Raw genomic sequence first — 23,493 nt, 5'->3', positions numbered from 1 at the left:
CTCTTTTCCCCTGCTGTGAAATTATACACAATATGAGAATTGGGAGGGTTATTCATCTGATCAATGTCCAGACACTGTAGCGCTCTAACAGGATCAGTGTGTGACTGGCTCCTGTATGGCAAAATGCCATGCTATGATGTAGCAGGAGGTGCCTCACTGCTCTTTCCAGGTAGTTTTCACTGCATCCTCACTGTAGTGATTTTCTGTGGCTGGAAACTATTGCTGATTGTTAAGAAGAATTCTTATTAGAAAGTCCGTTAATAAGTGGTATGTCTGTTCTCATTTAATTGTAATTATAAGCTTAACTGTGGGGGATTAACTACTTTCAGTTTCTAGTTTAATTCATAGTAGTATATTAAATAATATACATTTTTAAAGTAATATTACATATTTAACTTATATAATCTAAACTCTTCTAATATTAGAGACCAGATAGTACAGATATGACTTCTAAATGAAATCTAAAATTTATATTAACCTCTAAAGGGATTCACATATTACATGCAAATATACATATATATGATATACAGTGTATATTTTAAGGTCCTCACTGATTATGGTATTAAAAACATGATGTTATTTCAATTTTGTGTACTAGATACGTGAAATATATATGTGTGTGTTTATCTACACACACACACACACACATATAATATAGAAGTGTTTTAGGTTCAGTTTTCTGAGAAAGAAAGCTTTTTTTCTTGATCCTCACATACATTTTTCATTTCTACATGTGTTTTTTTGGAAAAATTAGTTTGGCAGTATCGAACCAGTACAATTTGTCTAGTTGTTAATAGGTTTAGTGCCATCAAGTGGCAAAGAATGGGCATTTCCATATTTGGCTTATATTTGCATAGCTTATTGAATATGGATATTTTTATGTCTTAGTCTGGGAAAGACATAAAAATATTTTTTTTCACTATAAAAAATCTTTTTTTTTTTCACTAAATAGTGAAAATATATTATAATGAATAGCTCAGTTTCATCTGCTTTTATTATAGTCTAGTCATTGTACCTTCTTTAAAAGGTATAATAATTATGAAGAGAAAATTGTTAAATGAATTATTCTTTATAAATGACAGTATAAATATTAATAGAATCCATATGTCTTTTGAAAACCTAAGAGAGCTCATTGTGTGAAGTTAATTGTGTTACTCCTACATTATAATGCAACTTTATTATTGTGAAAGTAATCTGCTTTATAAAAATGAATAGAGATTAGATGACTTGGCAAGTACTGTGAAAATGTGTGCTTTAGAAAGCTTTATATTAAATAACTGGTAGAACTAGATATAAAACAGTGCCGTTGGACTACACTCTTAAAAAAATGGGTGAAATGGTAAATTTTATTTTATGTATACTTTACCACAATAAAATATACATATATGAAATCAGCTTTACCAGAGAGAGAGAGTGTGTGTTAGTCACTCAGTCATGTCTGACTCTTTGCAACCCCGTGGACTGTTCTTCTGTCTGTGGAATTCTCCAGGCAAGAATACTAGAGTGGGTTGCTATTCCCTTCTCCAGGGGATCTTCCCGACTCAGGAATTGAACCCGGGTATTCCGCATTGCGGGCAGATTCTTTACTGTCTAAACCACCAGGCACATATATATATCACATATACATATATATAATATTCATTATGGCTCTGAGCAAAATTCTAAATCCATGATATTAATGAAACTGGTTTAAAGTTTAAAATAAGCAAGCGTATGCAATGATCAGGATAAAAGCTTTTTCCTCAGCAAACTGAAATTAGAACATCTCTTTATCTTTTTCTCCCTTGTGTTTCATGATTTTGCCACTGTTAGATTTTCATTTTAATTATATGTATAAATTACTGGTTTCGAGTTTTTCCCTAGGCAGCAAAAAAGATAGGTTCCATTAGTCAGAGCCATTAAAAATGCTTCACCTCCCCTTCACTGAAGTCTAATGAAACTTTCTGAAAGAATCAGGTAGTAAATATTTTAGGCTTTGTGAGCCATAAGATTTTTGACAACTATTCAGCTGTTGTAATACAAAAGCAGCCACAGACAGGACGTAAAGTCCTCATGACTGAGTTCCACTAGAACTTTATTCATGGACCCTGAGATTTGATATCATGTAATTTTCACATGTCACAAAATAGTATTATCTTAGTTTTTATTTCAACTATTAAAAATGTAAAAATAAATTCTTAGTGTGTAGACCCTACAAAAATACAGTCAGATAAGACCCATGGGCCATAGTTTGTCAGGTTGTGCGTTTATACTTTTTTACTTTATTTGTATGAGCTACTTTTCAGGTATAACAAAAAATAGCATAAATCTCTTAGACTAACTGTGAATTATATAACCAGAAATAGAAAGAAAGAATTCTAAATTTTTGAAATGTAGTTATAAACTAAATCATTTTGGCCTAATACCAACAGAAACAATACCTATCAAGAAGAGTGCATTATTTTTCTGAGAAGTACGTGTATATTGGTCATAGTGTTTTGAATATTTGTTTATAAACACATGTAAATACCCTAAATTTGTCCTTAATTTCAAACATGACTACTACTTGGAAGTCATTAACCTGAGAAAGAAGAAAACATTAGTTTAAAAGTTAGAGTTTGTTTTTTAGCATAATTTTAAAACATTGTATTTGATTGGTGTTCTATTTGTATGGAATTTTAACCCCCAGGAAAGGGTGCTATCATCAACTTTTTTTACTGGGGCAGTCATATTAATACCAACTCAAATTCCTTTTCTTAAAAAATAAATTAGGGAATTCTAATCAATGCTGTATTTTTACAGTAGATGTTTTTAGATGACTTTGAGAGCTAAATACGTGATTTTCTTATTCTTTAAACATTTTGATTATCCAGGCGAGTATGCTTCGGCAGCAGAACTATACAGAGAAGTGTTGCGTTCATCTGAGGAACACAAGGAAAAGCTCAAAACAGATTCACTGCAAGTGAGTAAACTAAACAGTTTCAAACTGTGTGATCTTTGTAAAATAAGTTTTCTGAATATTTAAGAGGATGAAAGGTAACAAGTGGAGTGAGTCACAGTCACTGGGGATAAAGCTTAAAATTCGTGTTCTCTTAACAAGCACCCAGGATGTCTTTTTGTATAGACCCAAAAGTTTGAGAAACACTAATATTCTGTCTACTTACGCCAGTACTGGCCACAAGGCTGACTGATAAGCCTAACCTACATTAGAAAAGCAGCTCAAAACATTTGTATTTCAAAGAATGGAATCAGTTTCATCACTTTTGCATATTTACATCAGCGTATTTATTTATATAATATTTAGCAAAAAAAGAAATTGAGTTTCACTCAGCAGTGGAACTAAGCAATAATAACACTTATCCAATGGTCTTCTAATTTAGTTTTTGTAGGTCTTTTAGGGAGATTTGGGTATTTGAATTGTAACACTCAGGTGTGAAATTTCTTCTTCTTGATTCTATCAGTGGATCATATAGACAAGACTCTAGCTAAATGGTAAATAAGATCCCTTTTATGAATCCTGGTAAGTTTAGGCTTGAGTCCTAGGTGAGGCTTCTTTTTTACTGTTCAGACCCTAGACCTTGGAACCTCATATTCACCTGTGTCTGAGCAGGTGTTACGAGGAGTGTATGGGGGAGGGGAAGAGGAGAGAAAATTAAATACTAGTATCCTTACGTATGCATGGATGAGGATTACAGAAGGCTTTGGACCTTAAGCAAATGTGTTTACCTTATGAGAGAAGGAGAAAGTGCAAAGATACTATGCTCCTGAATAAAGGAAACAAAAGTGGACAGCTAAGTCTAGTGTGCCTGGGTTCAAGAGTGAAGAGTAAACCATCAGTCAGCCTGGTTTCTTGCTTTGAGTCACAGTAACTTAGCCTGCTGACCAAGCATAACCCAAGGAATGTCTAACTCTGTCCAGTCAAATTAGCCACTCTGCTCTGTTGGGATAAATGTGTAAGGGAACAGAGAGAGATAAGTGTTCCTCCCAGTCCATTCCACCAGCTTGTGCAGAATGCAGCAGAAGGCTCAATACAATCACAGACTCAATATCACAGTGAGATGTCTGGCTTATATTAATACAGAGATTTAAGATGGAGTTTTCTCCTTTATTCTATGCCGTCTTCACCTCCAGCCCCTCCTCTTTTCAGCCCTTAAATTCAACAGATCCAGGTCACAGCCCTGTTTTCTTATGTATTTCATTATCTTTGGTTTTATAATATCATAAATTGCTAGGCTCATCCAGACTCATTTTCCAGAAGAGGAATCAAGTCTATCTAGTCAGCCTTTCTGCTTTACTGGACTTACTGGACATATTCATATTTCCCCATATAGACAAGTGCATGTATAAGAGAAGTTACCTATATTACTTACTTTGTTAAATACATAGACATGTTTCATAAAACCATATATTTTAACTGAAAATTTACATCATTATGAATTAAGATAATTACAGTAAAACTGACTGAAGAAAGTTGGTATTCAAGTTATTTTTAAAGGAAAAGAATTCGATGATTTGGCCTTAAATACATTATTAGTGTTCTGTATGCCTGAGTAGATTCTCCCCTAGAGTCACCTGCGTTGGCTGTCATAATTGCTGCCTTTTGTGTGTTTGTAGAGACTTCATGCTACCCATAACTTGATGGAATTGTTGACAGCCAAGCACCCAGGGATACCTCCTACCCTGAGAGATGGCAGACTTGAGGAAGAGGTACTTTTTTTTTTTTTTTCATTCTGCCTATAAAATAATTTTTTCTCAGACTTCATGTTCCGGCTAATTGATACATCCTAGGAAATCAAAAGGTAATCATGTTTCCTTGCTGCTTTGATGTTCCAGACTTTGCTGTGGTGATTTTGGGTGGCATAGAATAGGAACTTTCCATATTATTTTGTTTCTCTGATAATCTTCTTGCAGCTGTGTGGCAACTGCTTGTTGTAGACACGGCTGCTGGTAGCCAACAGCACAGGATGTGTATAAACAACAAATTAAAGGAAATCTTGTTGATTTCATGACAGACCTGCCAAAGGTATAGTTTAGTAAAAATAAAGTTTTCTATGTTTTCCACCTTCGATGTATTATTAAAGCAATAAATAAACTCAAATTTTCACGATAACTTATGTCCTCAAAGAAATTCCTTCTGCAATGAACATTACCTCTCATTAGAAACAGTGACGTAAAATAGTTTTAATACACTTATTATGCCAATTCCCCAGTGAATTTTTGCCTCATTAAAGATCAGAAAGATGGCAAACCTAAAAGCAAAGGAGTAGTAGATGTGTTTGAAAACTACTGAACTTGTAAATGGAGCCTTTATATAAATTAAAAGGATAAAAAATGAGATTTTATAAGTATGTACTTACTTGTAAGTAAGTATGTAAGTATTTTTTAAATATGTATCTAGCTAGATGCTAGATAGTAATCTAGCATCAAGTGTATGAAATTTTCAAGTGAAAAAGTGTGTGAAAATTTTCAAGTGAAATTTTATTCCCAGTACAGACGTCTAATCTTTATATGTAATCAGTCATTCTATTAAATGCTTTCAGTGACAGGAAGCTCTCTGGGAGACAGTCCTATCTATTGGTAGACAGCTCTAATGACCAGCTAATTACAGCCAAGGAATTGTAATGGATATTAATTGGAAGGTTGTGACAGGAAGAGGAAAATTGCATCAAGAGGTGGAGGGTTCATACTATGTAGATGTATTTCCAAGGAAATCACTCTATCACTTTGGCCTAACTCTCACATGATATGAAGCCTTGGTATTTCAGAGCTGGACGAAATTCTAGAAATCATTCATTTCCACCACCTCTTTTTGTAGATGAAGTAACTAAAGCCTAGGAAAATTAAATGGCTGGTCAAGAGAGGTGTGTCTATTCAGTTGACTTCATGAAACTGCTGTTGTTGTAAGTCAGAAGTAGTCTACTATTGGCAATTTCTTATGGCTCGTCCCACTACTAAGTGGAGTATTGGGATTTCCAGTTCAGTAGTCTTTCCAGTTTTTCTCCCACTGTCCACATAGCCTCTGATCATCCCCTTTCTTCATTCATAAAATAGTTTCCAGAGTCAGTTAAGTATTTCAGTTAAATGGACAAAAGTGAATTCCCCTAAATTTCCTAGTGGAAACTTACACGAATAAAATTTTTCAGTGTTTTTGTTGCTTTGCAAATAACATGATCCTTTTTGTCTTGAGAAGTTGAAAGGGCCCCAATTTTTGAATCCTTTTTGTATTAATCTTCTAGGACTGCCATAACAAAATACAGACTAGGTGACTTAAACAATAGAATTTTCATTTCTCACATTCATGGACTGGAAGAATTACTGTTGTTAAAATGTTTATGCAGCCCAAGGCAGTAGACACTTTCAGTTTAATTCCTATTAAAATTCCAGTGGTATTTTTCACAGAAGTAGAATAAACAATCCAAAAGTCTGTATGGAACTAGAAAAGATCCTGAATAACCAAAGTCATCTTGAAGAAGAACAAAGCTGCAGGCATTATGCACCCTGATTTTTCAGCTATATTATAAAACTATAGTATTTAAAAGAGTATGGTATTGATCTAAAAGCAGAAACACAGATCAGTGGGAAAGAACAGCGAGAGCCCAGAAAGAAACCCACCCACATATGGTCAGTTAATTTATAAAAAAGAACCAAGATTCAGTTCAGTTCAGTCGCTCAGTTGTGTCCAACTCTTTGCAACCCCATGGACTGCAGCATGCCAGGCCTCCCTGTCCATCACCAACTCCCAGAATTTACTCAAACTCATGTCCAGTTTGAGTCAGTTCTTCACATCAGGTGGCCAAAGCTGGAGTTTCAGCTTCAGCATCAGTCCTTCCAATGAATACTGGGGACTAATTTCCTTTAGGATGGACGGATCTCCTTGCTGTCCAAGGGACTCTCAAGAGTCTTCTCCAACACCACAGTTCAAAAGGATCAATTCTTTGGCACTCAGCTTTCTTTATAGTCCAACTTTCACACCTATACATGACTACTGGAAAAACCATAGCTTTGACTAGACGGACCTTTGTTGGCAAAGTAATGTCTCTGCTTTTTAATATGCTGTCTTGCTTGGTCTTAACTTTTCTTCCAAGGAGCAAGTGTCTTCTAATTTCATGGCTACAGTCATCATCTGCAGTGGTTTTGGAACCCAGAAAAATAAAGTCTGTCACTGTTTCCACTATTTACCCATCTATTTGCCATGAAGTGATGGGACTGGATGCCATGATCTTAGTTTTCTGAATGTTGAGTTTTAAGCCAACTTTTTCACTCTCCTCTTTGACTTTCATCAAGAGGCTCTTTAGTTCTTCTTCACTTTCTAACATAAGAGTGGTGTCATCCACATATCTGAGGTTATTGATATTTTTCCTGGTAATCTTGATTCCAGCTTGTGCTTCATCCAGTCCAGCATTTCTTATGATGTACTCTGCATATAAGTTAAATGAGCAGAGTGACAAAATACAGCCTTAACGTACTCCTTTCCCGACTTGGGACCAGTCTATTGTTCCATGTCCAGTTCTAACTGTTGCTTCTTGACCAGCATACAGATTTCTCAGGAGGCAGATTAGGTGGTCTGGTATTTCCATCTCCCTCAGAATTTTTCAGTTTCTTGTGATCCACACAGTCAAAGGCTTTGGTATAGTCAATAAAGCAGATATTTTTCTGGAATTCTTTTGCGTTTTCAGTGATCCAATGGATGTTGGCAATTTGATCTCTGGTTCCTCTGCCTTTTCTAAATCCAGCTGGAACATCTGGAAGTTTGCGGTTCACGTATTGCTGAAGCTTGGCTTAGAGAATTTTGAGCATTACTTTAATAGCGTGTGAGATGAGTGCCATTGTGCAGTAGTTTGAGCGTTCTTTGGCATTGCCTTTCTTTGGGATTGGAATGAAAACTGACCTTTTCCAGTCCTGTGGCCACTGCTGAGTTTTCCAAATTTGCTGGCTTATTGAGTGCGGCAATCATCTTTTAGGATTTGAGATAGCTCAACTGGAATTCCATTACCTCCACTAGCTTTGTTCGTAGTAATGCTTCCTAAGGCCCACTTGACTTCACATTCCAGGATGTCTGGCTCTAGGTGAGTGATCACACCATCGTGATTATCTGGGTCATGAAGATCTTTTTTATATAGTTCTTACTCAGTAGGGAAAGGACAGTCTCTCCTTTTTTCTAATTGCAATATGGTTGATTTGATATGGGGCTTCCTTGGTGGCTCAGATGGTAATGAATATGCCTGCAGTGCAGGAGATCCAGATTCAGTCCCTGGGTCGGGAAGATCCCCTGGAGAAGGAAATGGCTACCCACTCCAGTATTCTTGCCTGAAGAATTCCATGGGCAGAGAAACCTGGGAGGCTACAGTCCATGGGGCTGCAAAGAGTCGGACACATCTGAACAACTAACACTACCACTACTATAGTTAATTTATGATACAGTATACAGCATAATGATGCAGTATTTTCATAGATTATACTTCATTATAAGTTATTGAAAGATAATGGCTATAATTCCCTGTACTATACAATATATGCTTGTTGCTCATCTGTTTTATATGTCATAATAGTTTGTGTCTCATCCCTCTGATTTCCCCTGTCCCCTTTAATCTCCCCAGTGGCAACCAGTAGTAGTTTGTTTTCTATACCTATGAGTCTGTTTCTGTTTTGCATATATATTCATTTTATTTTTTAGATTCCAAGTGTAAGTAATATAAAATATTTGTGTTTCTCTTTCTGCCCTGTTCACTGAACATGGTATTCTCTGCGTCCATCCATGTTTCTGCAAATGGCAGAATTTCTTTCTTTGATTCTAGCTGAATAATATTACATTATAAATATTTACAACAGCTTCTTTATCCATTCATCTCTGTTGATGGGCACTTGGGTTTTATCATGTCTCGGTTAATTGTAAATAGTGCTGCTCTGAATATCAGAGTGTATGTATCTTTTTGAACTAGTATTTTCATTGTTTTTCCATCTGTTTACTCAGGAGTGGAATTGCTGAGTCATATGGTACAATATCTAATTTTTTGAGGAATCTCCATACTGTTTTCCTTAGTAGCTGTACCAGTTTACATTCCCACCAACAGTGTGCAAGGGTTCTTTTTTCTCCCTGTTATCCCCAACACTTGTTATTTGTAAACTTTTTGATATAGTCATTCTGACATGTGCGAGGTGATACCTCATTGCTGTTGTAATTCATATTTCTCTAATAATTAGTGGTTTTGAGCATCTTTTCATGTGCCTCATTAGCCATCTCTGTGTCTTCTTTGGGAAAATGTCTGTTCAGGTCTTCTGCCCATTTTTTAATTAGGTTGTTTTTTTGACATTGAGTTTTATGTGTTGTCTATATACTTTAGATGCTGACCTCTTATCAGGGATTTAGATATTAACCCCTTATCAGGCAGTTAAAAAAATAGGCACAGGATAGGAATAGACATTATTTCAAAGAAGACATACAGATGGCCGACATGCACATGAAAAGTTGCTCAACATCGTTAATCATCAGGGAAGGCTGGAAGTCTGATACCAAGGTCTCATCAGGGTTGGTTGCTCCGAAAGATTCTCTCTTTGGCTAGTAAAAGGCTGCCTTCTCACTGTGTCCTCATATGGCCTTTTCTCTGTGCGCTTGCATCCCTGGTGTGTCTCCCTTTTCTTTTAAGGACACCAGTCATTTTGGATTAGGGCTCCACCCTTATCATCTCATGTATATGCATTTACTCAATCACTTTCTTGAAGACCCTGTCTGTAAATATAGTCACACTGGGGGTTAGAGCTTCATCATACAGATTTTGAGGGAACACAGTTCAGTTCACAAACCATGTGTTAGTGTATGTTCTCAAATGTTAGTTCTAAACTGAAGTAATTCCAAGCAATTATAATAATTGAATGAGACAAGAAATTCTAAAATGTATTCCTGCTTTTGCCTTATGTTTAAAATGTTACTGCTCTTCCTCCTCCCTTTTTTTTTTAAATTAAAAAATTAGAAATTTGGAGAGCAAATCCTTGGAATTTTTTATATGACTTACAGGTAAATGTAAGTCAAGGTGGCCTCCAGATAAATTCTCTTCAACATAAATATTAGGAACTTCTAGCATGGGTTTCGGAGAAGGCAATGACACCCCACTCCAGTACTCTCGCCTGGAAAATCCCATGGACAGAGAAGCCTGGTGGGCTGCAGTCCATGGGGTCGCGAAGAGTTGGACGCGACTGAGCGACTTCACTTTCACTTTTCACTTTCATGCATTGGAGAAGGCAATGGCAACCCACTCCAGTGTTCTTGCCTGGAGAATCCCAGGGACAGGGGAGCCTGGTGGGCTGCTGTCTATGGGGTCACACAGAGTCGGACACAACTGAAGCGACTTAGCAGCAGCAGCATGGGTTTTACATTCTCTACAGTATACTTGAGTTTAATGCGTAAGTTAAACAGATTTAAGTAAATAAAGTAAGCACACTGTTCTTGAAACATCATACTAGATTATTTTCTTGACCTGTAGTGAAAGTTTATACTTGTTTCGTGTTTTAACACAGGCCAAACAGCTACGAGAGCATTATATGAGCAAGTGTAACACAGAGGTTGCGGAAGCCCAGCAGGCTTTGTTACCTGTGCAGCAGACTATCCGTGATCTTCAGAGAAAGGTATGTATGTAATTTTCCTTACTTACATTTTTATCCACATAACATTTTGGTGGTGTGAAGACCTTTGGGAGTGCGATGTCAAGTGGGCCTTAAAAAGCACTACTGTTAGTAAAGTTAGTGGATGCAATGAAATTCCAGCAGAACTGTTCAGATCCCTAAAGGATGATGCCATCAAGGATTTGCATTCATTATGCCAGATAATCTGGAAGACCCAGCACTGGAAAAGGTCAGTCCTCATCCCAGTTCCCAAGAAGGGTACTACCAAAAAATGTGCCAACCGTCAAACAGTTGCACTCATCTCTCAAGCTAGTATGGTCTTACTTAAAATCTTACATGTTAGGCTTCAGCATTATGCAAACCAAGAACTTCCAGATGTCCAGCTGGGTTTCAAAAAGGAAGAGGAACTAGAGATCACATTGCCAATGTTCGGTGAATTATAGAAAAAGCAAGGGAATTTCAGAAAAACATCTATCTCTGTTCATCAATGACACTAAAGCTTTAACTATGTGTATCATGACAACCTGTGGAAAGCTCTGAGAGAGAGAGGATTACCAGACCACCTTACCTGTCTCCTGAGAAACCTGTGTGCAGGTCAAGCAGCAACAGTCAGAACCCATCATGGAACAACCGATTGGTTCAGGATTGAGAAAGGAGTACGACAGGGCTATCTGCTCTCACCCTGTTTCTTTAATCTGTATGCTGAGCACGTCTTGAGAATGCCAGGCCGGATGAGTTACAGGCTGGAATCAAGACAGGCAGGAAAAACATCAACCTCAGATATGCAGATGATACCACTCTAATGGCAGAAAGCAAAGAAGAACTAAAGAGCACCTTGATGAGGGTGGAGGAGGAGAGTGAAAGAGCCAGCTTAAGACTAAATATTAAAAAACTAAGGTCATAGCATCTGGCCCCACTACTTCATGGCAAATAGAAGGAGAGAAGGTGAAAGTAGTGACAGATTTTCTCTTCTTGGGCTTCAAAATCACAGTGGATGGTGACTGCAGCCATGAAATCAAAGACGAATGCCTTTTGGCAGGAAAGGGATGACAAACGTAGACAGTGTGTTGAAAAGCAGAGACATTACCCTGCCAAAAAAGGCCCATATAGTCAACGCTAGTCTTCCTGGTGGTCACGTATGGTTCTAAGAGCTGGACTGTAAAGCAGGCAGAACACCAAAGAATTGAGGCCTTCTGACAGAGAATGAGATGGCTGGATGGCATCACTGACTCGATGGACATGAATCTGAGTGAACTCCGGGAGTTGGTGATGGACAGAGAGGCCTGGCATGCTGCGATTCATGGGGTCGCAAAGAGTAAAACACGACTGAGCAACTGAACTGAACTGAACTGAACTGTGGTCCTGGAGAAGACTCCTGAAAGTCCCTTGGAGCAAGGAGATAAAACCAGTCAATCTTAAGAGAGATCAACCCTGAATATTCCCTGGAAGGACTGATGCTAAAGCTGAAGCTCCAGTATTTTGGTCATCTGATGCAAACAGACAACTCATTGGAAATAAGTCCCTGATGCTGGGAAAGACTGAGGGCAGAAGAAGAAGGCGTTAGAGGATAAGATGGCTGGCTGGCATCACCGATGCAATGAGCATGAACTTGGGCAAACTTCAGGAGGTGGTGAGGGACAGGGAGGCCTGGCCTGCTGCAGTCCGTGTGGTCTTAAAGAGTCAGGCACTACTGGAACACTGAACAACAACAACATTTTGGTTTGTGTTCTGATCTAGGGAGAAACTTAAACTTTCTTATCATCTTGGAATTCTTAGCACCTAGTATAGTGAAGTGAAAGTCGCACAGTCATGTCTGACTCTTTGCAACCCCAGGGACTATATAGTCCATGGAATTCTCCATGCCAGAATACTGGAGTGGGTGGCACTCCAGTGCCACCAGCTTTCCCTTCTGCAGGGGATCTTCCCAACCCAGGGATCGAACCCAGGTCTCCCACATTGCAGGCGGATTCTTTACAACTGAGCCACAAGGGAAGCCCATATAGTACCTGGGCCACAATAAAAGTTTATTTGCTGTTAACAGTGTTTATTGACTGAATGAACAGATACAGAGATAAATCACCTATTTTGAGGTTATTCTCTTTGATTTCTTTTAAGGTGTAATGGGGTTTCCTCTACCTTTGGTATATAACAAGTTGTCTTTTGAAGAAAGTAGACTTCCACAGCCTTCTTTTGATCTTAGATGTGTATGTTTCCAAAATCTTTCGAGGTTTGGAATATTAGAACTATAAGTATTTTTCTTATGAAATATGTGCCATTTGTCATTTCTAAAATTTCTCTTTCATGAAGTCAATAGCAAAGTTTAAAGAGGAGAATACACAAAATACACTTTTAGTCTTTGATTTTAATCAGTTACACCACGTGTTATTCTTCCTAATTCATTAATTATTTAGTATTCAGGCATATAATTTCATTAATTACCATAGATTATTCATTGAGTAGAATCTTGTTCAGTTAGTTGAGGATAAGCAAGAAGTCTTTATTACGCTGAGAAAGAAACCTGTTACCTTTTCAGATATATAGAGTGAATACTGAATTTTAAAGTATTTTTTTTTAGCACAGCTTTGTTATACATGTATGTACAATAAATTCTCACTCATTTAGAGTAATCATGAAATAGGTGTTCTATTTAATTATATATGCAGATGTTGTATTCATTCATTGTATAGCCAACATGTCTATTTGTCTCCCTACTACTATTGTGATTTTCCTGAGACTGGCATTTATTGTTCCTTTTAGAACCCTTTTCAATGATAGAAATATAGTGAGTAGTGAAAAGATATTAATTATCTTGTTTACAGATTCATTCTAATTCTCCTTGGTGGCTGAATGTGATACACAGAGCAATAGAATTTGGTATTGAAGAGGAACTTGCTCAAAGAGTGCGAAATGAAATAACCAGCAACTACAAGCAACAAACTGGCAAGCTTTCTATGTCAGAGAAGTAAGAAAGTAGCACAAAACAGGATAATTGTATTAGTAGTCATCCCAAATATTCAGATCATTTGGCATTAAGAGTTACAGTTAAAGATCATAACATACTGCAGTTATGAACATCTGAATTTTATATTTTGTTAAGTGTATATTTCAAACCAAAATATGAAGTATAAATCTAAAAGATAAGCCTTTTATCCTGTATATTAGTCATTTTTAAATGTTTTCTTTTTTAGTGCTTTTCTTTTTCTATTTTTTTAAAATCTACTTGAAGTATTTTTTTGTATCTTTGTTGGATAAAGTTGCTTAAAACCAAACTGAAGCAGAGTTTTGAAATACGCTCTGTTTTGGAGATTTTTGCCCTTAGGGTAAGCCATTCCCATTTCCCTATGTCATTCATTCCCTGAGAGCTAAACTTATAGTGCCACAGTGAGCAGTTTCATATTTTAGAGTCTTTGTCTTCCCGTCTTTCTTCTTATCAACACTTACCGTTCTTTAAGATAGATATATTGGATTATTGCTCTTGATATACGTATGAATGGTGAATAATTTTTTCCAAAGAACAGATATACTCTGTCAAAAGTACCTTCAGTGGTTTAACTGAAAGGGATGTCTGCCTAATGTGGGAAACTTAGGTGTTGTGGCAGACCTGGATTCTGGGTGGAAGGACCTTTGCCTCTCAGATCACATCCCAGTCGGAGGTCAGCCTTGGCATTAAAGCTGGTTTTCAGTGAAAAATTCAGTAACAATGTCTGTTAAATATTTAAAGCATTTTCATTTACTCTTCTAAAAACTTTTGCAAATGTCTGCTAACCCCCTAAAAAGATATGCTCCATTTTCCATGTGTCATTATTAACTTGGATGTACCTTAGTATAATCTTTTTTTTCATCATGCAGAACCTGATAGACTTCTAATTTCTAAAGTATATGCAGGACTTCCCTGGTGGCTCAGATGGTTAAGCATCTGTCTACAATGTGGGAGACCCGGGTTCGATCCCTGATTCGGGAAGATCCCCTAGAGAAGGAAATGGCAATCCACTTCAGTACTATTGCCTGGAAAATCCCATGGACAGAGGAGCCTGGTAGGCTACAGCCCATGGGGTTGCAGTATTGAGTTCAGTTCATTCACTCAGTCGTGTCCAACTCTGCAACCCCATGGAGTGCAGCACACCAGGCCTCCCTGTCCATCATCAACTCCCAGAGTTTACCCGAACTCATATCCATTGAGTTGGTGATGCCATCCAACCATCTCATCCTCTGTCGTCCCCTTCTCCTCCCACCTTCAATCTTTCCCAGTGTCAGGGTCTTTTCAAATGAGTCAGCTCTTTGTATCAGGTGGCCAAAATATTGGAGTTTCAGCTTCAACATCAGTCCTTCCAGTGAACACCCAGGAATGATCTCCTTTAGGATGGACTGGTTGGATCTCCTTGCAGTCCAAGGGACTCTCGAGAGTCTTCTCCAACACCACAGTTCAAAAGCATCAATTCTTCGGCACTCAGCTTTCTTCACAGTCCAACTCTCACATCCATACATGACCACAGGAAAAACCAGAGCCTTGACTAGACAGACCTTCATTGGCAAAGTAATGTCTCTGCTTTTTAATATGCTCTCTAGGTTGGTCATAGCTTTTCTTCCAAGGAGCAAGCGTCTTTTAATTTCATGGCTGCAATCACCATCTGCAGTGATTTTGGAGCCCAAAAATATAGTCTGCCACTGTTTCCACTGTTTCCCCATCTATTTCCCATGAAGTGATGGGACCGAATGCCATGATCTTCGTTTTCTCAGTGTTAAACTTTAAGCCAACTTTTTCACTCTCCTCTTTCACTTTCATCAAGAGGCTCCTTAGTTCTTCCCTTTCTGCCATAAGGGTGGTGTCATCTGCATATCTGACGTTATTAATATTTCTCCTGCCAACATTGATTCCAGCCTATGCTTCATCCATGTACTCCAGCATTTCTCATGATGTACTCTGCATATAAGTTAAATAAGCAGGGTGACAATATACAGCCTTGACGTACTCCTTCTCCTATTTGGAACCAGTCTATTGTTCCATGTCCAGTTCTAACTGTTGCTTCCTGACCTGCATATAGGTTTCTCAAGAGGCAGGTCAGATATAGTCTTAACCTAAAAAGCAAACAAATCCCATTTATGTTTTTTTACTTTTTAATTTCTTGTTATTCTAGGCTTTGTTTTTCCTTTCAGAAATACATACACACATCCATAAATTTTTTCTTAACCTGTTTGATTTACAGTTTATCAGATTGGTTAAGAGCTTTGAAATTTAACTCTTAGTTCTGCCACATAGCTTTCTAGCTTTAAATTACTTTAATTCATTAAGCTTTATCTACATTGGGGGACCATGATGTCTTTTGAGGTTAACAGGAGGAGTGCTTGGCAAAGTGGCTGGCATTTAGTAAGTGGTTAATAAAAATACATGTGTATATGTACAAGTTCCTGGTAATATGGAAAATAACTGTTGGCCATTTTTCTTCTTTCTTCTCCCTTTTCTGTCTTTACTTTTCATTCTGCAGTCACTACCTCTCCACGAAGAGCATCGATGTCAGGGGGCATCAGTCAGAGTTTAAAAAAATGTGACAATTCTCATCTTTCACAGACATCAGAGGCAGAGACATAGGTTTTGCTTACTGTTTCTTGGTTCTGAGGCCAGCAACTATCAGATGATTTTGTTATCTTTCATAGTGGGCTACCCAATGTTATTATTCTTTGTTTACTAGCAGATAGCAGTTGCATACATGCCTAAGGTAAACTCACCCAGGTTTGACTTGGTAAAATGTTCAGTTTCTTTAACACGTTGTCAACCACTTTTTTAATTTTCAAGAAATTGACCTACTATTCTTTTCTTTTTTGTGTGTGGTACTGGTGATGGGAATCAGGTTCCGTGACTGCCGAGGACTTCAGTTCTTACTGACAACACATATGGAAGAGCTCAGTAAGTTCCAGAAGCAAGTGAGAGAGGCTGTAAAAAACCTGGAGGGACCTCCATCTCGGCATGTTATTGAGTCTGCAACAATCTGCCATCTCCGACCAGTCAGACTTCCTCTCAACTGGTGGGTAATAGCAGAAATCACCTGGCGGATGGCGCCATTCCTTTGAGCTAGATTTTTTCTCACAGAAGAAACAGCAGCTCACATAAAATTTGTTTTCATTTGATTTCAGATAGAAATAAAGATGTGTTGTTAATCTAACTTAAAAAATAAAAACCTCTCTAAGACCACATACCAGAGGACTATGTATTTTTTTTTCTAAAATGGCTTATTTGTTGTAACAAAAATGTGAGGTATAAAATACTCAGCCTCTTTTAGAGATTACCTGATTGCCAGATATGTCTGTGACTCTTTCTCTCATAATTTCTTCTTTTGCAGCTGTGTCTTTTGTAAGGCTGATGAATTGTTTACAGAGTATGAGTCGAAACTATTTTCTCACACGTAAGTCCTCTGATGGATTCAAATGAAACATTTTACAAGACTTAGTCTTTTTCTTTTTTTTTTAATATTTATTTTTATTTATTTACTTACTTGGCTGCCCTGGGTCTTAGTTGTAACAGACAGGATCTTTTTACCTGTGGCATGTGGGACCTAGTTCCCTGACCAGGGATCGAGCCCAGGTCCTCTGCACTGGGAGCTCAGTCTTAGCCACTGTACCACTAGGGATGCCCCAAGCCTTGGTACTGTGTAGGATCATATTTTCCTCAAAGTACTATTTTTTCTCTCTCTTTTTCAATCAGTTTATAAACCTTAGCATTTGACCATGTAACATGCTCAGTTTCCCCTTTGCTGAAGTTTACCCTCTAAATGTTCATGTCTTGTGTTAATAGTAGTGTATGTTAACTTCAAGGGAGGACACAGACTGTTCAGACAACAGATTTGAACTCAGATCCCTGCTCACTAATGTGCATAGTGGACTTCTCTCAGCCTCAGGATCCTCATTTGTAAACTTATGCTGATTTTACAAACATGGAAATTGAGGAAAGACTAAGTTCTGATTGCCTCAAACAAAAAGAAAGAAAGAAAATAGTTTACTTTCAGGTCATCTTGTGGCCTTTTCTGTTTGTATGGTTGATAGTGGTAATTTGTGTTTTGTATTTTAATTCTCAGAGTAAGATTTTAGCCTGGAATTTATAGCCATTTTTTACTGTGCCAGATTGCTCTTAAAAGAACACTGGTCAAGTGTATGATGCCTCAAGGCTGCTGTGGTTTTTCCAAAGGCTTGCTAGCATGATCTTGTAGACATGACATTGAAAGTTGTCAGTAATGTTGATGAAATAATTGTTTTTGACCTTGCTTTTCTGTTGATTCTGCCAATATCGCTTTTACGGTACTTGTTACCCACTGACAGTAGTTATTGTGGTTTTCTTCTCAAACACCTTCAGAGTCAAAGGCCAGACTGCAATATTTGAGGAAATGATAGAAGATGAAGAGGGACTGGTGGATGATCGAATAACTACCACCAACCGTGGTCTGTGGGCAATAAGTGAGACAGAGCGATCTATGAAAGCGCTCCTGTCATTTGCAAAATCACACAGATTTGATGTTGAATTCATTGATGAGGGAAGTAATTCAATGGATCTCTTTGAAGCTTGGAAGAAGGAATATAAGGTAACAGTAATTTATATCTTCCTTCCTGTATTAAAAATTCTCCACCTCTACATTAATTTTAATTGCTACTTTCCTTTTTCTCTGTCAATTTTTAAAAATCTGCTTCAGAAAGTTGAGGTATACATGTGTTCCCCATCCTGATCCCTCCTCCTTCCTCCCTTCTAATACCACCTGTGGCGGATTCATGTTGATGTATGGCAAAACCAATACAATATTGTAAAGTAATTAACCTCCAATTAAAATAAATAAATTTATATTTTAAAAAAAAAGAAAGTTGAGGTATCATAATTTATCTTTCTATGAAATGTAATGATTGTACTAATTAATAATAAATATACTGAAGAAATAAGCAATTTCTGTTTATTAAATTGGTGAAAATAATAACTAAAATGAAATTTAAATGAAACCTATTTAGCCGTGAAAGTATGTTATTCTTGTTTTAGCTTGACCTTACACTGATATTCTTTGAAATCAGAGTATTATTTTGTTTCCTTTTTTGTTTTGTTTTGCTTTTGTAAATAACAACCAAACATCAGCAACCTTGAAGACTGAACTTAGTAAATAGTTCTCAACATACAAGACTAGAAACCATTGCAATTAATAATGCATGAAGGGACCCTTCATATTCATTCATGAAATTCTGTACTTGAAATTCCAGAATTTATTAATTTTGAATTTTCCTTTATATCAATTCAGTTCATGTCTGACTTTGTAACCCTGTGGACTGCCCTACACCAGGCTTCCCTGTCCATCACCAACTCCCACAGCTTGCTCAAATTCACGTCCATCAAGTCAGTGACGCCATCCAACTCTCTCGTCCTCTGTCATACCCTTCTCCTGCCTTCGGTCTTTCCCGGCATCAGAGTCTTTGCTAAGGAATCAATTCTTTGCATCAGGTAGCCAAAGTATTGGAGTTTCAGCTTCAGCGTCAGTCCTTCCAATGAATATTCAGGACTGATTTCCTTTAGTATTGATTGGTTGGATCTCCTTGCAGTCCAGTGGACTCTGAAGAATATTCTCTAACACCATAGTTCAAAAGCATCGCTGCTTCAGCGCTCAGCTTTCTTTATCTTGATGATCCAAGTCTCAAATCCATACATGACTACTGAAATTCTTTTTATGTAGATTTGTTAATCCCTTGTCCTGTTTTGCAAGTGAGATAGGGGAGGAAATAAAAGAAATAGTTTTTTTTTTTAATTTATGCCATTATAATTCCATTTGATATCTTTTATTTATTTAATCTAAAGTTCTTCCTTTTAAAGCAGGATAAAAATTTCTCTCAAGAAAGAGAAGCTAAGTTGTCTATCAGTTCATGCGTTTAATAGTTTAGGGAATGATACTTCTGTAGAGTCCAAAGTGTTGGCTTGTAGTAATTTTTTTCTCTTCACGTTACTCTTCTAAAAGCAAAAGCACATTAACACCGTTAATTACAGCAGGTCGTGGAAGAAGACAGTACTGTATACAGTGTTCACTTGCCCTGCAGTCTTCCTTTGAGCTCACTTTAGCCACGTCTTCTGTGTCAGAGGAATGCTTATCACACATTTCACCCCGATCTTCGTGCACTTTTTTCTCTGTGACACTGCAGACTAAACCCTTTTAGACCGTGTAAATGAATGAGATACTGCTTCACACATCAGGATCTAACTTAAAGCATAATGTTATTGAAGACAGCATATCAAAAAATGTTATAATGACTGATACCATTTTTATAAATTTCAGAAAATTATATAACCAGATTATTAAGTATGTGTAGATTAATACAACTCCAGTGAAAAGTACAGAATAATAAGTCCAGTTCAGAATAGTGGTTACCCCATTGTTGGGGGTTGAAGGAAGAATATGTGAGGCAAGAGAGCAAGGCAGCTGAGAAGGAACACAGAGGCTTTCTAAGGAGCTGACATTCTCTTTCCTTATTTGGATGATGTGGACTCAGTTGTATAATTTTAATATTTTCATTATCCTATATATATGTTAAAATTGAGAATGTGAAATATTGTATAATAAAAAGTATTTCTTTAGAAAATAAAGCAGAGATTCCACCAGTCTAGTATTGAGCTCTAAAAATCTTTGATCCTACCAAGAAATCTTGGGATGTGCTATTCCTCAGATTCTGAAGAAGTGATATACTCTAGTGTCCTGTGAAGATTATCCAGTCACACTTCATCCCAAAAATGTCCCAAGATTGCTTGCACCTTAGACCCTAATGAAAAAACTATTTATGTCTTAAGACCTCACTGAAGATTCTAAGTGATTTTAACCAATTTTAATTATGTGCTTTACCGCTGTCTGTCTGCTCTGTTCCTTCAGTTGCTTCATGAATACTGGATGGCTCTGAGGAATCGTGTGTCTGCTGTTGATGAACTTGCAATGGCTACAGAACGACTGAGAGTCCGTGATCCTCGGGAGCCAAAGCCCAACCCACCAGTTCTTCATATCATTGAGCCTCATGAGGTAATCTGCAAGTGAATCACAGAAGAGAGCACAGCGAATAGATAGTCACGAAAATGTTAGACACATAGAAGAGATCAGGACAGTGATGTTTTCAATAAATGTTTCCTGACTACTCTTAGTTTGAGCCCTATGATGTTTTTGTAGGTCGAAGATGAGCAATTTCATATCTTATCATGTGCTTAGCATCACTGATTTGGTACATTTGTGTGTTTCTCTTTCATATTGCATATTCATCTATTCTTGAGCATTTTCTGTGTGCAAAAACCTATTCTTGGTCAGTTTTTAGACATGTGTCCTGTTACCCCAACATTTTCAGAACTGGGAAACTCTTCCCCAAAGAGTGGCCAAGAACCTACCTTACCCTATTTTCCGTTGACAGATTCAGTACAGTTCAGTTCAGTCGCTCAGTTGTGTCCAACTCTTTGCGACCCCATGAACTGCAGCACGCCAGATCTCCCTGTCCATCACCAACTCCCGGAGTTCACCCAAACCCATGTCCATCAAGTCAGTGATGCCATTCAACCATCTCATCCTCTGTCATCCCCTTCTCCTCCTGCCCTCAATCTTTCCCAGCATCAGGGTCTTTTCAAATGAGTCAGTTCTTCACATCAGGTGGCCAAAGTATTGGAGTTTTAGCTTCAACATCAGTCTTTCCAATGAAAACCCTGGACTGATCTCCTTTAGAATGGACTGGTTGGATCTCCTTGCAGTCCAAGGGACTCTCAAGAGTCTTCTCCAACACCACAGTTCAAAAGTGTCAATTCTTCGGCACTCAGCCTTCTTCACAGTCCAACTCTCACATCCATACATGACCACAGGAAAAACCATAGCCTTGACTAGATGGACCTTAGTCGGCAAAGAATGTCTCTGCTTTTTAATATGCTGTCTAGGTTGGTCATAGCTTTCCTTCCAAGGAGTAAGCGTCTTTTAATTTCATGGCTGCAGTCACCATCTGCAGTGATTTTGGAGCCCAGAAAAATTGACAGGTTACTATCTGTTAAATCCCTCTTTGTATCTCAAAATTTAAAAAATAACTCCACCAACCCTTCTTCTTCCTATTAAAAATATAATATTCTTTATTGCTTGTTTTTGTTCCTTAAATCTTTTAAATATTTTTTTCTGTAAAGCTTGGAGACTATAACTTAGAAAAACTTAGAAAAGTTCATTATATACTATTTCTTCTATATAGCAAAATATATGCAGTTTTAAAAATATATTATTCAGTATCCATTTTGCACATTTGAGTTTTCACACTTAAATATGTTTCTTAAATGTTGAAAGGATGAATTAAAATAGAAGAATTTTGTGTGTTTAATATAATGTTACTATCTTAGAATAAAGATGTTTTATTTTGCTTTTCAGGTAGAACAGAATCGTATGAAACTACTAAATGATAAAGCTGTTGCTACATCCCAGCTGCAGAAAAAGCTTGGGCAGCTTCTTTACCTAACTAACTTGGAAAAGGTATTGTTTTTAAAAGATGTTAATTTTTCCCATATTGTACTATCAATGAACCACTTTATTGATTCTCTTTATTTAATCTGTTAGTCCCATAATTAAAGCTATAGGTGTTTCTTTAATCATTTTTTTGTTTGTGTTAGTTACATGTCAGAACACTAGCTATGTTCTGCAGTACCTGTGCAGATCAGGAAAGAAGATGATGTCTATAGAGAATATGTTATACAGATAATGTAAAGGGTATGAGTATATAGCATAACACAATGTAAACAGACTAGTTCGAAACCTTGAACAGTAATAGTATTGCAGCATACCTCTGCGTGAAGATTGCACTGTATAATACATACACCTGCCTCCATTAATGCATGCATAGATTTTTTTAATTTGTTACCTGAAATTGTGCAGTGTGTTTGGAAACCTGCTAAATAAGAGGATATGGCAATGAATTATTTAATGTAATTCACAGCATATTTTCTGAGCAGTAAGCAAAGTACTATATCAGACATGGATGAATATAATTCAGCTTTCTGGCAAGCATAAATGTGACAGTTAAGAAAGTAACTTATCAGAAAAGTTACTTATCAAAGAACTTATCAGAGTAGATTTTTGGATAGGAAAAATGATGCAAAGAGTAGACTACAATTGGTCCTGAAAAACTGGTGCAAAATAACATTTGAGTGAATGTCATTAAATCTGTGATGACAAAATGAAAAACATTCTTTATCGGTAAAATAGCATCGTCATTCAGAAGGTAGACTTTTGACCTAAACAGTGCAAGCTGGATCATGAAGCCACTACTTTCTAAATATAGGACTTTTTTCAAGTTATTTTCTTCTTTGTCCCATCTGTAAAATAAGAATAGTAATACTCTTGTAGGACTCCTTGTAAGATTAAATGAATTAATATATGTAAAGTGTTAAGAGTGTTTCCTGGCTTATTAAACCATTTCTAGGTATTTGATAGTAATGTGTTTATATTATTATAATATTTTAATATTATTACTATTACCATAATGATGACTACTGTTTTGGCAGGGGGGTAAAAAAGAGAAAAATTTGAGGTCAATCTCATGCAAAAATCCCAGATATATGAAAATAACATGGGAAAAAAATTTTAATATTTCTGGACATGAGTTTTTAAAATATAAGATTTCTGTACTTTAAATATGAGGGTCAAAATTAAGAGACAGTTGGTCATTTTTTTAGTTATAGAATAAGTTGATATCCTCTATATGTTGAATTATTTTTTAAAAGGTTAAAATCCCAAAGATATAATCTATATGGGAAAACCCATTTGACTAAAAATAGAAAAAAAATTTAGTTTGTAAATGAAGGAAAATAAGGAATCCATAAACTACTACACATAGGACAAATCCAACCCATCACCAGTTTTTGTAAATTTTAAAGATTTAATGAAACAG

At 36.9% G+C, this 23,493-nt stretch overlaps 1 protein-coding gene across 3 annotated transcripts in view; it reads left to right on the top strand.

The window, feature by feature from the left end:
* Positions 1–23,493, top strand: part of SHPRH (SNF2 histone linker PHD RING helicase) — an 82,958-nt gene that overhangs the window by 34,201 nt on the left and 25,264 nt on the right. For all 3 annotated transcript variants that reach the window (XM_004011398.5, XM_012183066.5, XM_042253584.1), the window contains 9 exons: positions 2,853–2,941; positions 4,594–4,686; positions 10,492–10,599; positions 13,416–13,558; positions 16,443–16,616; positions 16,932–16,994; positions 17,939–18,164; positions 20,472–20,615; positions 21,978–22,079. In XM_004011398.5, coding sequence (XP_004011447.3) covers positions 2,853–2,941; positions 4,594–4,686; positions 10,492–10,599; positions 13,416–13,558; positions 16,443–16,616; positions 16,932–16,994; positions 17,939–18,164; positions 20,472–20,615; positions 21,978–22,079 — 1,142 coding nt within the window. The remainder of the gene's footprint in view (positions 1–2,852; positions 2,942–4,593; positions 4,687–10,491; positions 10,600–13,415; positions 13,559–16,442; positions 16,617–16,931; positions 16,995–17,938; positions 18,165–20,471; positions 20,616–21,977; positions 22,080–23,493) is intronic.

Source organism: Ovis aries, chromosome 8 (assembly GCF_016772045.2).
Source record: "Ovis aries strain OAR_USU_Benz2616 breed Rambouillet chromosome 8, ARS-UI_Ramb_v3.0, whole genome shotgun sequence".
Lineage (NCBI taxonomy): Eukaryota > Metazoa > Chordata > Mammalia > Artiodactyla > Bovidae > Ovis > Ovis aries.
This window is presented reverse-complemented; position numbering and strand designations above follow the sequence as displayed.